Source organism: Balearica regulorum, chromosome 2 (assembly GCF_011004875.1).
Source record: "Balearica regulorum gibbericeps isolate bBalReg1 chromosome 2, bBalReg1.pri, whole genome shotgun sequence".
In the NCBI taxonomy this organism is placed as follows: domain Eukaryota; kingdom Metazoa; phylum Chordata; class Aves; order Gruiformes; family Gruidae; genus Balearica; species Balearica regulorum.
Window position 1 is genome coordinate 64298099 of NC_046185.1, and position 15161 is coordinate 64313259.

General features: G+C 36.9%; 1 protein-coding gene across 4 annotated transcripts in view; it reads left to right on the forward strand.

Moving 5' to 3' along the window:
• The window catches only part of ZNF407 (zinc finger protein 407), a 348756-nt gene that overhangs the window by 125787 nt on the left and 207808 nt on the right, over window positions 1-15161 (forward strand). For all 4 annotated transcript variants that reach the window (XM_075744551.1, XM_075744553.1, XM_075744552.1 and 1 more), the window contains one exon: window positions 9200-9274. In XM_075744551.1, coding sequence (XP_075600666.1) covers window positions 9200-9274 — 75 coding nt within the window. The remainder of the gene's footprint in view (window positions 1-9199; window positions 9275-15161) is intronic.

Sequence of the window (15161 nt, forward strand, 5' to 3'; positions counted from 1 at the left end):
GAACTTCCCGCTTCAAACATTAGTCTGTTCATCCCACTGTCTCTTTCCAGATGCAAAATGATGGTATGTGGAACAGATACCTACTACGTGAAATTCTGTATCTGAAGTCCTAAGCATGCTAGGAAAAGGACTGTATCACAAGTAGGGAGACAGACCACTGTCCGAAGAAAGAGAGGGAATAGAAAAGGAAGGGACCAGAGTTATGGGGATGTTGAATGTACATACTGTGAGAAAACAGAGGACGTAAGCCATTTCTCAGCGGCAAGGTTGGTAGACGCTCTTTTGGATCACGGTTCTTATAGGTGTAAACCTTCATTTACTTTTAGTGCATCCCTGCAGCCTCTTTGAGCATACCAGTTATGTTCTCTGGTGGTGTCATGTTTCTGGATGTTGCTGCAAGGCACTCCCACCACTGAGCCTAAGGCTGCAGTTCAGAATTTAGGTAAAGAGTTTCTGCATTATGGTAGACCGAGGAGTTGATAACGGCACCACAGAAAGCACATTGTGATTCTGTCTGGTTTTTTCTGTCTTTTTTTTTTTTTAGTACATTGTGCAGCTGTTAGATTACCAAACACCTGTTAGAGGTGACAGTTACAGATGTTTGATAACCAATGAAAATTAATAGAACATGTGATTCTTTTAGCTTAGAAGTGATTTGCTCAGGTGTGTTTAGAAATGTAATTACATACTGCTGCTGTCTACCATTATCACTTAACATTCATTAACTCCTCTGAATATCGAAACAAACATTTCTTGTAGCAGTACTAATTTTCTCATATATCTGTAAGGTGATTTCCTGACAGAGTGAACACCTTTTGACTTTAAAGTTTTTGCCACTGTTCAGCTATTTTTAGTCTGCTCATTAAGCAAACAAAATAAGGAGAGAGGCATTTTGTTTAGCTACAGTTATCAGTTTAGCAATATAATGTATAATAAACAATCTCCTATTTATTTCATTTTTTACTAGCCAATTTTCTTTTTTTCACTCCATGACATAATTGTGGATATTTAGATGGACAGTAGATCAATTCACATGCAGTAGGAAAAATAAGGTTTAAAACAAAAATAAAATAGTCTATAACATTTTATTTGGTTTGAGAAGAATACCCAGCAGCATATTGTTGAAGTAGATTATTATTTTTAGTAATGGTGCATGAACAACTTCAGTTTCATTTCTTAGCATGGGTGTTTGGGGAGAATAAAAAGGTATGCATTTCCTAAAATTGGTTGCATTTTGTTTGGTTTTTTTGGTCTGACCTGTTTCGCTGGTCGTTAATTTTTCGTCTGTCCATAAATGATATTTTGCTGTGAATTTTAGAGCCTTCCTAATTCCTGATGTTTGGTGGGTGGGTGTGGTGAGGGGATACCACCACTTGAAACGCTCCATTGTTCATTTAACGTGTGATTGGGTACTGTAGGGGAAGATCCACTTCTTGTTTTCAGAGAAATCCTCTACTTTAAGCTGACTGGTATTCCCCTTGGTTTGCATGCTGTTATGCCTTGAAACAGCAGACACGACCTTCTGGTGGTGTTTTATTACGGTATTATGAAATGGATAATGCTTTGGGCCCTGTTCTGTCACTTTTTATGCTTGCACATCTTAAAATGTATTGGCGGTGTTTTATGTGGTCCAAACTATACTTCTTATGTATAATATTGTGCTGCGTCATTTACTGAGATATTTGTCCGTGCACTAATGTTTAATTGTGTCATCCAGCCTATACGCTTTGAGCCACGCGGTAAGATTCTTTTGAAGTAACTAAGTCTCATTTTCAGCAGAGAGTTATGGACTAAGAGTGCAATGGCTTTCTGCCTCCTTTAAGGAGGCAAAGCGTGTGGTCTCTGGAAACTGTTGTCAGTGCACGTGAACTGCACCATATTCACTGTGTGCCATGTGAGGGGCTTTTTATGTATCTGCAAATCTAAAAGTTCCCAGTTGCACTTTTTCCTCTCACCTTTATGTTAATAACAGTTATCACTGTCTGGACTTGGGTCGTTCATGCATCTGCTATTGAAGGGTACTTTTTGTATTTAAAAAAAAAAACCACCACAAAACCCCAAACCAATAAAATTCAGAATGGACCTATAGCTAACTTACCTTTCTGATTTCGGTTACAAAATAAGAACTTCAGGTGAGGTACACAATACCAAATATGCGAGTTCCCTCTTGGGGAAGAAATAACGTAAATACTGCCAGCGTATTCCTCTTTTGCCACAGTCCTTGCAATGACAGACCAAATTTCTGTCCTGGATGGTTTACATTATAACATACATCTCTTAAAAGAGGCGTGGTGAGAGAACTCAGCAACTTTGGATGGCAAGATCTCTCCAAGTCAGCTTGAGTGGAACAGTAGAGGAGGTTTTCTGTTTTATTTAGTTTTCGTTTCCTTTGTACCCAGGTCTCTTCAGCCAGAATATGTAAAAGGAGGTAATTGCGCCCATTACCTTATGGCCATGTGGCTAATAATTCTTTCATATCTTGAGGGATGCAGATTGGTGGCAGAAAGCAACAAGATTATGTTGAGGGATTTCTCTCTCTTCTGGTTGATAGATGCAGGAATATGCAGGAACAACACAGTCGATTGATTGATAGTGCGCAACTCATCCATAATGATCTGTCTGATACAGCAGTAAATTATTCTTGAGATTGATGCAGGTCATTGAACAGCACATTGACAATCCTGTTGTCTGTCATCCTGTTCAAAGCAAGTCAGGAACAGTAGCTGCTGTGATACTCAAGTCTACCTTGGGTGCAAGCTGTGTACAGGTGTTCCACTAATATAAATTGTTGTCTTCTCCCTTCTTTCTTTCTCGTTGAGCACCTTGGCTTCATTGCTGCCTCAATCCAAGTGACAGTAAAAATGAGATGAGGTAGTTTTAGAAGAGGTAGTTATAGTCTGTTGCACTCATGATTGCATATGGTCATAAAATTAATTTTTGAAAATGTTGGATTTTGAACTCCAGCAACAAAACATCTCCATGGCAAAGCTGAAAAGTTAATAAATAACTAAGAAACATACCTGATTGTTGCATGGAAAATTGTAAAAATACACACCTTCAAACTTAAGACAGAAAGGATAATAATTCTCAGAAATTTAAAACTTGCATTAGTCTTTAGATTCCATGAATTACCATGGTATTCTTGCCATGTTGCTCTGGTTCTTGTCTTGTTAGTGATGGCAAAGTTGTCCTCATTTGCCTCTTTCAGTTTCTCTTTTCAAGAGAAAAAGGTTGCGTTTTCCAGTCTGCCAGGTTGCTTGCACATGAAGATGAGAAAGAAGGAGCCACATGTGCCAAATTCATGCATTTTACTTTCCAGTTTAATTATGAGTGTTAGTGAGGGTGGAGCATAAAATAGCCATATCCTTCTTTAACACATGGGGTCAGCAGGGAGTGTAAGGCCACAGTGCTCTGAACGTTGCAGACTGGGTGATTACGCATGACTTGTTAACCTTCTGAAATGTTATTGATTTTTTTTATTTTCTTTTAACTTAAGAAGAATAACCATAACTGTTAGCTGGAAGTAATAAGACCTGCTTCATTTGGCTGCTAAATGAGTCAGCAGAAAACCCCAGCTTTCCTATGCAGGGTTCTAGGACTTGACGTCCTGTCACAGAGGGCATGAAGTTTTTCAGATATTTGGATGTTTTCCACACTAGACTTCGCCCTGCCAGATATTTACTTGAACCTGACATCTTGTCACAAAGGGCATGAAGCCTTTCAGACTACTGGATATCTTCCACACCAGACTCTGCCCTGCCAGATACTTTCTTTTAAATTGAGTCCCTTGCGCGCAGTCATGCAAGAGAGTTATCAGCGCCCCAGCCCGGACCCTTCAAAAATCAGCAAACATCCATGAATGATGGACTTGAAGAAATTCCCAGGAATTTAGACTTTTGATGCATGGAAACAGAGATTACTTGTTCAGTGAAAACCATTGCTTTCTGGGCAGTTCTGTGTTTTCCCCTACGCTCTTGTTCCTGAAGCTGACCTGCTGAATACAAGACCCTGACAGACAGATGAGATTTGGGTAGCAACTTTTTACATAATTTTGAGACTTAAAAAACTTAAACAGTCTATACAAACTTAAAAAAAAAAAACACTTTAGGTACTATTTGACTAAGTGCTTATTCGAATATACGAAGTTCTACTTTTACGTGTACAAATCTAAAGTATATGCAAAAATCTGTAATTACAAATTTTATTGAACATTCTGAAATACACATGGGTCTTGATATTCCTTGAGAAACTGTGCTATTTCTTCCTTTTACTAATTGATACACCTGTTGGTATCACTCCATGTGAACCACTCATTCAACTACAAACACTTAGGGTTTGCGGTGTATTCAGGTAATAAGAACCACTGAGTCCCTGGAGTTATTTACTTGCTTGAATGTACTGTCCTTGTTCTTGGCATGATCCAAGCAGCTTGCCTTGATTTTCTGGTTTCTTGCCTCAGGTGGAGATACAGGGATAGAAATTCAAGTACAGATTATGGAAAACAAAAACTGATGCAGATAGGATAATATATTATTTCCTCATTGTGATGGTGTATAAAAGTTTAAGAGATCCTTTTTTTTATTATTCGTTGAAGCTGTCAGATCTCCCATTTTATCCAAAATGGTAAACCATTCTGTCCTTTCTGAGTGCCTGAAACCTGTGATAAAACAAGTACTAAATATTAATAATTCTAAAATAATAGCATTCTATTCTGCTTTTTGGGGTTTTTTTGTGGGTGTGTTGTGTTTGTTTTGTTGTGTTTGTGGTTTTTTTCAAAAAACAGTTTTCAAGGAGCTTTTTAAAACATCCTGTATACTTGGGGCCTGCACATGTCATGCAGTAGCTTGCATGCATTCTCAGAGTTAAATTCATGTATCAAGAGGTTCTGGACAGTTTAAAGGAGATGTAAAGGATATTGAGAATATCAATAAAGGGTAGATATTCATTGCTATTCTCCTGGACTTTTCTGTCGTCATTGAACATTGTTGTCTGTAAGATGAATTCTCCAAGAGCAATTGCAGAGAGCAATGTATCCGCTGAGAAGTGATTTAAAATTGCTCTTCAACTGCTGGATACGTTGTTTGTAGAGTCCCACAAAAATAAATTCTCGTGCTGGTCCTCCTCAGCAGTTATGTGCAGTTACAAGAGGACTGGTCTGTTGACATGGCTTCAAGAGACTTTCTGGTAGAGGTAAGATGTAGCTCCTTCCTTGGAACTAGGCCAAGGCTGAGCACTTGGTCGACGCTCAGGAAATAACAGAGTTCATAACTTTATGGTCCAGAATGCTCATTTTGGTTTGTGTGTGTTTCGTTTTTTAATTTGGCTTTTCACTAACACAGCGATGTACATATTAAAAAGAAAAAAGCTATTATAGATTCAAAACATAATAAAACCTAGAATCTTTTGCCCTCTCAAAACAAGATACTTCACAGAGCACAATTCTCTCCGGGCAGAGGAAATGAGAGAGCAGACAATACATGACAGATTGTTCATACTCCTTGGGTACTGCAATGATAAACGTTATATGTGCCAAAGGACTTGTATTACCTTAGACTAAAAAGTGGAAGTAAAGATTGTCCAATATGTTTCTTTATTCCCAGAATTAGAAGTCCTTTTGTTTCTTTTGTACATTAAGATGTGCTTTTATAACTGAAGACAAGTCTGTAGAGGCTCCTAAGTCAGTTACGGGCATTCTCAGAGTCCAAGCACTGCTTGAAGACTCCCGTGGAACATGAGTGGACACATTCCTACAAAGGCACAACCCTTCTAAACTGAAAATGGAATATTCTGCAAACTTATTTTGGGAAAGGTGCTCATATATTTATGACTGAAAATTATTTTTATTTATAGTTTATGTGCAAAAAATTGTCCATAGGTAGTATGGATGCTATTCTAGAGCTTTGTGTCATTTTTCAGCTTGTCTAATTTATCCTGAAGTTTGAACATAGAGTTTATAAGATGAAGGTTGTTGCTAGTTTGGAGACAGAGCTGTTGAAAATCACTAAAAAAGTTAAACCAACAGAATGCCACTACAAGCAAACAAAATCCGACCTACCTACACACCTTTTTCCACTGCAAGAGGAGGCTGCTAGGAGCAGTCTTCCTAACAAATGGAGGGAACTCCTAGTGACCATGGCTTGGATGTATAGACTAGACATTTCTGCCTTAGAAGAACTGACCCTCAGGGGAGCAGCTGGGCTGTGGCTTCTTGTCTTCGTCTGGGTTGGGGATGAATACGTCCGGATCAGGGTTTGTAAAACTGGTTCCAGAGCTCTAGTCTGGCTGGGCGAGCTTGTATTAGAAACAGCAATGTGTATGGCAATTACAGGTTTTTCCTACTCCCTTTTGATGTGTTTCTGAAACCAGTTAATTTCTAGCACTTGAGGATTTCTATTTTCACTAGAATTAAAAAATAAGAATTGAGAAATTCAGTGAAGCCTGAATTTGTGCTTATTGCAGCTGACAAAGATTCTCTTTGATTTGAAGATGTATTAGAGCAACAAATCTTGAAAGGGTTCATTTCTTGAGTCCTTACTGGTGCCAGCCAGGCATCCCTTAAGATTCATTTGAAAAGACCAAGGCTAAGTCATGTCCATCTATTCAGTTCTGGCAATATCTTAAGAATAAATGATTTACATCAGCAGAGGTAAATTGCTGGCATAGATAAAACCAATATTTTTAAACTACTAAAGCAGTAATTGGTAAGAAACTCAGAGTTAACAATGCACTGAAAAAAATTTTTTTATTTGTTTTGTAAAGCCAGCTAACACCATTACCACCTTTCTCTTAAAATCACCTGCAGTATTTGGTAAACATACACAAATAGTTCCTATACTTTTTGTTTGTTTGTTTGTTTTTGTTGAGGTTGTCCTCAAACTCAGCATCCAAACCAAGGTGTTTAGACTTTGCCTCAAGTCTAAGGAAAAAAATCTTTTGTTTCAATAAGAGCAGTCTCTGTTGGTAATATTTTTTTTATCTTGTTCTCAATTTCTTATGAAAATAGCAACTTTGCTTTTGTTTTTAAGGCCTGATTCTATAAGGGGGGGAGCTGTTCCTGAGCTATGCTGAGCATTCCAGGCTTGCATGGAGGCATTCTGCACTCCTCAAGCCTTACAATAAAAGCTTAAAATATTAGTAGACACGAGGACACTTCCTGAGTCAGACTTCATTTTAGTTGTGCTGTGTTAGAGCAGCAAAATGGTTACTCAGAACCTAGATACAACAGAGAGGAGGCAGCTAATATTATGAGATTAATTGCTTCACATTATTAACAAGGCCTTTGTCTTTGATTTCGCAGAAAGGTAGGTCTGTCTGCACCCCCTGCAGTTGTGCGGTATAAGAAATGTTCAGCTTTTGTTTGGAAGCTTCTAGTATACAGGCTCAGAAGAAAAAGAAAAAAGAAAAAAATACAAACCAAAAACTTCACTAGAAATACTGTGTAGCTGGTTGAGATCTTCATATTCAATGTAAATAGCAAACTATGCCTTTACAACTTTGATGGCATGTTGCCCTTTCATGGAAATATCTTCGGGTTTATTTTTCTTTTAGAGAAGGGGGACAATGGAGATTTGTAACAGGAAATATAAGTATTGCTAAATTAAAATCTATTTGGTACCTTTCACAGCTGTGTGGAAATGGTTAGTATTTCTGCCGAAAAGTAAGGGCAGTATGTTTTGAATGCCTTGTGCTGTTGTTAGCACACATTTTTTTATTTTCTTACAATTATTTTCCCCACGTACAGTAATTCTGATGACACTTGCATAGTAATGATGGTAATGGTGTGATAGATTATTCACAGTTGTAATGATTATGATGCCATACTTATACTTGTGAGGGAAAAGTATTTAAGATGGTTTTTAATGTCTTTTTGTAAAAAATAAGGAAATTGCTATAATTTAAATAAGACAGAATTATATTCTTACACCTTAAGGGATGCACAAGAGAGATTCTCTGTAATAATGTGAAAGTGCCCAAAGTAGATCAGACATGGAGAAGCTACATTAACATATTTGTAAAGGAAAAGTACTGTCTCTTGGCTTTTGTGGCTCTTATACCCCATAGTGCTAGCATTTTACAGTCCTTCCATTGTCCGTTACTGCAAACACGTCCAGATGAATTCAGCGTTTAATGTTAAAAATCTTATAACATGCCAGTTTGATTTGTAGCCCTTCATATCATGGAATGCTAATTAAAATCATATTTTTGCATATGTCATGCCTTTCATGTACATATGCAAATAGAGTCTATTGCCTTTCAGCTATTAGTAATTAACTTTATGAAGGACAGCTGTAATACATAATTAACAAAAATGTTTGCAAGCCCTTTTCACACTGAAAGTTGCAGCAGTAAAATTTTTGCTTATCGAGAGAACCATTTTAGTTTGAAGCTTCAGTCTGATATCTAAATTGTTTGAAGCAGTCACATGATATAATTAAATTGATGTTATGGTCTTATCAGCAGAAGAATGGTACTTGATAGGCTCCTATCTCTTTCATTATGTATGCCACCAAAATTAAAGTGAATTATCAGTGTTTTGTTTGGTAGAAACATAATGCCAGGTAGTATATATTTTGTTGCTGCTGTTGATGCTTTGAACAATGTCTTGCCAGTTTTCTATTCTTTTTTTCACAAGGCTATAAAATAACTAAGGCTATTAATTTGTTTCCATGTATATCTCTCTAAATAATTAATACAATGAAGTTTGACCGGACATAAGCAGTGATTAAAGCATCTAATCTTGCTGTATTTTTGTGTTACTCATTAAAAACAATAGAACTTCTGCTTGTATGAAGAAGGGGTTGCAGGATGGGCCCGTTAGGCTTAAATAAATTCAAAGGTGTAACTAAAACTGTATTAGTTTATAACATGACAAAATGTTATTTAGGTTAAATAGACTATATTATCAGTGTATTGTATAAGGTGCTCTAATTTGCAATGAGAAGCAGAAGGGGATTTTCCATTCTTTGACCAGCGATGTATGGTTGTGATTACTTATTTGTAAGAAAAATAGTCAAGTAACTGCAATCTGAAGCAAATCTGTTGTTACAGAACGGACTCCCAGATCTAAATCGTAGTCTAGCAGGGTTGTTTAAAAGTCCACCTTTAATAAAATATCTCAAGTGCATGCTCAAAACAAAAAAAATACTGTATTAAAAAAAATAAAAAAATAATCTTCCTGGGTTTTCCGTTTGTTTGGTAGGGTGGCGTTTGTGATGAAGAAGCATTTGAATACTCATTTACTGGGCAAGCATGGAGTTGGCACACCCAAAGAAAGGTAAACTACTTTAAAATTCTTTCTCATTTTAACTTATACTATATGTGGAGACCTTATCTGGAATACTTAGCTTACCCAAAATGAAGTCACCTGAACTTTTAGCTCAACTCCAACTAGAGAGGGAGCTAACAGGCTTAGGTGCTCTGCCAGTGTGGTGCTTATGACATGTCTGTGGGTGTCAATAGAAAAATTGCTGTAGAAAGCAATTCTGTGTAAAAAGGGTAGGATTTGCACCTTTTGGGGCAGATTTTTGACAGGTGATATTATTTTCTCAAAATTTCCATAGTTGTAACTGTCCCTCCAAGTACAAAATCAATTATTTTTATTCTTTTTTTTTTTTTTTTTTTCCTTGCTGGCCTTGATGCTCATAGGTTTATAAAATTACTTTCCGAGATTTATGGTGATTACTGAGGTCAAAGCCACAGAGGAATCAAAAGGAAAGTTTCCTCAGTGTTCTTGGGCAGGAACAGAGATCTGGTGTTTTGGCTATTTTTACAATCAATTAATTAATTTTCTCAGTCTGTGTACAGTTACTTATTTTCAAACTCTTTCTGGGCGCAGGTTATGTTTTCTGTGGCTTAAAATGTAACTGTGTTTTACAAACTAAATGTTACTGTGTTTGCAGATAAACAGATTTTTGCCTCAGATTTATTGGGCACATTGTGACATAGCTATTGATATTTCATTGAATTTTTGGGGCAACTAGAAGCTTGATGTTTTTTCGATAGCCATAAGATCGCATATTCTTTTCCAGTCTGGGTAGATGGAGTTATCCTAACTGCAGGGTTCATTGCTGGATACTTGATACTGTTTCAAGTATTACTGCCTTGTAACTCATTCTTCTGGTGTAGGCTTTCATAAATAAAGAGTATTTTCTGGTTTTGATATGAAAGAAGGGGAAAATAAATAATAGCTGGGAGTTGTAGGAGAACACTGTGAAACTCTGTCTGGGTGATGTTCATTTCTTGTTAAAGACACTGGAAATGGTAGTTGATTAGTCCGTTTCCTCACAGATTTGTCATGCTTAAATCACTGAGTGACCTAAGAGTAGGGTCTTAAATTAACACACCATATACACCTTATGTTTAACTAGTCACCTATTTAAGTGGTGCTTATATTTTTAATGACATTTCCCTACAAAGTGCTTAAGCAGAATTTCCCTAACGCATGGTTATTTAAAGAGTTTTGAGATATTCTATTTCATCTAAAGTATGGAATGATGCATCGAAACAACAATTATGGTTTTATCAAAGCAGATATCATATTAAAGTTTATGCTGGTTATCTTTTGTCACAGCACAACAATTATGAAAAATGTTTTGCTCTGGTGGCTTATTTTGTAACTGGAAGCATTCAATACCAATATGTTCTTTTACAAGGGGGTACTTACTGTATAATCATCATAAATACAACATGGAGATAACTTGTGTTACCCTAGTGAATATGTGCGCAATAAAGGATACATACAATAGATTTCCAAATATAGTATCTTAGCCTGAGAGGCATATTTTTAGCAATCATCATCTTGAAATGAATTCCTAAACAAGCAGGATGCTATAATCTAAATCGGTTGTTGCTGGCTTTTGTTTGCGTGTTTCTTCTGATAGCGTTCTGGCTGTTTCCATTTTCCCCGTTTCTTCCCATATTCCTCAAAGGCTTTCTGGCTGGCCTGCCAGCATGGCGTGGAGAGGAGGAGGACGGGGGTCCCTCCCTGCCGCCCCTCTGCGCGGTGGCAGGTTCACAGCCAGCCCTCGCAGCCCCGTCTGCCCGGGGAGCAGGAGCCCAGCTCAGGTCTGCAGCCGCCCTGCCCCATCTGCTAGCGCAGCCTGCCGCAGCTTCGCCCCCGGCCAGCGCGAACAAGCCATACTGGAATGACTTCGTGCTCTCTTCTTGTGAAATTTCTTCATCCACTTTTTGAATATTTCTTCTCTACAATACCTTTTAGCTGGCGCTTCAGCTTAATGTAGAGCAGCATCAAATAGTTGTGGCAGAGCTACAACGACGACGACGTAATTTTCTAGTAGCAGTCCCTCGCTGGTGGTGGTGGATGTTTAAGCCACGTGATCCAGTGCAGTAAATACCAGGCCATCGTTGCTTTCCTTTCCACCTTTCCCTTCCTATTATGAGAGAGTTTGGTGCCTTTTAATGGCTTTAGGAACCAAAGAAATCCTTCTTCAGCATGTCAAACAATCACTTTGGGTATAAACATATTATAAATTAAGTTAGGTAGTTTTCTTACCTATTTAAAACATGAATGCCTTGATTATAATTTTGCAAGCTTGCTATTTTTTAATTTCTCTAGGACAATATAATCAGTTTATTCTTTATGTTTTGAATTTGATTCTGTCCTCTGATACATTGCATATAATAGCAAATACTAATAGAAGCTAGCTAAATAGGCTGTGACAATTAAATTAATAATGCATTTTATTTGCAAGTGTTTAGTCTTCATGGTTTGACTGATATATGCAAAGATGGTAATTTATTAAAAGTAAATTCATGTAATTGTACTACAGAGTTTGATGGACCAAAAAAAGTTGTCAGCATGACTATCATCAAAACCAGAAAATTGAAATAAGTTCAAAAGGGTGCTTGAAAAAAAAAAAAAGTTATAACCCATACACCCTGAGAAATTGGTGCCCTTTTAACAAACTTCTTCTAGTCACAAACACTGAGATAGTTCTGAGAAGGAGAGAAAAAATACATTTACAATTTAGTAAGCAGTACTGAACTAGTGTGTCTTGCTCTCTCTAGCTTTCCATAGCCCATAAGTATTGCTTTTTTTATATGCACACGAGGGAGGTCTTATGGAGGCTGTGGAAGTGTTTGCGTGTGCAGATGTAGAAAACAAGTATAATTCATAATAAGATTGCTACTAAAACATCTTTCATTTTGAGATTTTTTTTTTTCCTTTTTTTTTTTTTTGGAAGACAAAATTGATTTAAAGGGAGAATACTGTGCAGTTGAAAATCACAGAAACTTAACAAAATAGCCTTGTAGTAAAATGTCTGCACACTTCAGCCACAAAAAGCCTACTGCCTAGTCCATTATGATGATTACCATTTAACAGCTAACTCAAAAGTGGAATGTTTTAACACAAAAATTCCTCTAAGGTATTTTTTCCTGTTATTGGAACTGTGATACTGATTTATTGTCAACTTGAATGTGTCTCAAAACTGGCATGTTATCTGCTAAGTCCAAGGCCAGTACATATTTGGTACTTCAGTGTCAGTAATCTTCATGGGACCTATAACTATATCTTATTGGCAGGATAAATCTTTGGCTACACCTTTATTGTGTCTAGGAGACAATGCGGTTGAGGACAAGGTGAATGTATCAGAAGTGTTAATGGTGCCAAGTTCTAATTTCTGCTACATCGTTATGTTACTTACGTGTAAATTGTGGCAAAACACAGAACAGAGATGTTTCACTGTTGAGTTTAAGATACTTACACAAAAATACGAACAAGAAAATAAAAATAAAATTCCTAAGTCATCAGTGAGACTGAATTTTGCCACTATTAAGCACAATTCTGGATTTAGAAATTTTTCATACAAAAAATAGATTTATTCTCTATCTTTAGAGATTTTTTTCCAGACACCATTACTACTGTACAGTATGCATTTTATAGTATATAAGACTTTGTTAACTAGAATTTTATCTGATACATGTTTAAACTATTTTTTATATAAGCATATTTTTGTTATATAAGTATACCAGAGAAAGGCCTTAACTGACAGTTGTACTTCATCGTCCTTATGAATTTTAAATCATGAGTTGCTTCTGAAATAAGTTTTTGCATATGAGTAATCCCATTGAGTCAAATAGGATCATTCATATCTATAAAGTTACTTGGAGCACAAACACTTGCTGAACTGGAATCTGTGTTACAAAACTTTTTCTGTAAAAGTCATTAATAATACATTTGGTTTTTGTAAGGTTGTTTTGCTATTTTTTCATGTGCTTTAAAAATGGGATCAATGTTACAGTGCTGGTAATATCATGTGAGGATCATGTGATTTTCAAAAAATCTTAATTGATTGGAAAAGCTGTGTAAAAATTTCCATTTGAGAGCAACAGCTATAAGTAAATGTCTATTACTATGTAGTAGCAGCCTGAATAGATACGGGATGCTTTTTCAAATAATGTTGGAAGATAGTGTACTTCTAAAAATTATGTGTTTTTTACACAGCTGCTTTGAAGTAAAAAGAGGAGTTAAAAAGTAAAAAAGGAGCATGTTGTTCACTGTGCTTGCTTAAACCCATGTGAATTTTGGAATATCAAATGCTGCTAACATGTGTGGTCCAAATATCGTAAAATATATGAGACCACATATGCCATTGGAAGGCATTATTGAGATCTGAAAGAAAAGTAGCCAGGCAAAATTAGTGGAGGTTTGATATTTTGTAAATTTTGTTTTATTTTGTAATAAATTGCAGTGTCCTGATATTTCCATTTTGACTGTAAAACTAGAAGTGAAGGAAGTCCATAAGTCCCACCTTCTTCTATTTGAGCCATTAATCCTTCTTTTGAAACGCTTTGCTTTCTTTGAGTAGAGAAATTTCTGCCAGTAATATTTGATGTACCTGTTTTGGATAATATTACTCTGTACCTGTAAAGTAAAGAGATCCAGTTGATGTTACAGCAGATTTGGGGAAAACAAGTGGCAAAAGTCAGAGCAATGTGTCAACTTACCCGTGTTCTGAAAGAATAAGTCAAGCAAATATCTCACAGAAGGGTTTCCTGTTAGAGGTGTTGGTAGTAGATAGGGATGCACAGAGGAGATGCTACCCGTAACCGCCGCAGATTTATGTGCTGAGTCTTGCCATCGAGCTTTGTCATCACCTTTTACTGCTTCTTGCAAATAATTTTGAGCTTTTCAGCTGAAACCTAACATTACTAGTTTAACTGCATGGAAATGAAAAGCTTTATTGTTTCCTGTGTTTGGCTTAAAAAGGATCTTGGAGAGTTACAGAATCATCCTCTGGAAGAGCCCAAAGGAAAGAAATGTAGTTTTTCCTTGAAGTACTTACTAGTAGGAAGTTTGTGATGAGAGGAGGGGAGTGGAAAGGACTCAAAGTTTTAGCATTGTTTAGGAGGTAAAGTTTTACTCAAGATCTATGTGAAGCTTTCAGTATTTTGGAGGGTTACTTGACCTTCAGAAGCAGTATTTTCTTGTGGAGTTCAGCTCTTGGCTGGTGCTATACTTGTTGGGTGTGTGAGTGTAGGTGCATGCTCCACAGTCGCTTGCTGCCTGAGTGCTCTTCTCTCTCCGTGGCTGACCTGAGGAACATGAGGAGGCCATGAGGGTTACCTGAGCTTCCTCAGGTACCGCAAGTAGAGGATGTGCTGAAAATTCACAGCTAACTTTCCTCTTGGCTGCTTGTCTGTACCCGCATCATATGCGTTTGCTTCGCTGAAAAGGAAAGAGTAGGCAGGCATTTATACTTTTGAAGACCGTTTCCACAAAGGCAAGTGATAAATTCAGCATCTTATCAGAAAGAAAAATAACAACTGAAGGACTGTAAAATAATGTATTTATTTTACTGCTACTCATTATTTGTTCTTCCTATCAAATCCTGGCAATCTTATAGTTTAGTTCAGAAGGAGGGGCAACCTGAAATAAGTTTATTTTAGTTGTCAGGTATGATGTGAGAAGTTTTGGAAATTTCCGTAGTTGGCAACAATCTTCCTGTTGGGAAGGCTTAGCTGCTATGGGTAGAAGATAGAAGGAGTGCCTAATGGGATGCATACTGCCCACAGTCAACACCTCTGGCTAATTTTAAGCATTGTAACAAGATATAAATGATGATCTCATTGTATTAATAAAAAATCAAGTACTGTCTAGATCCTAGCTTATTAGTTTCATTAGCAAGTATATGCTAACG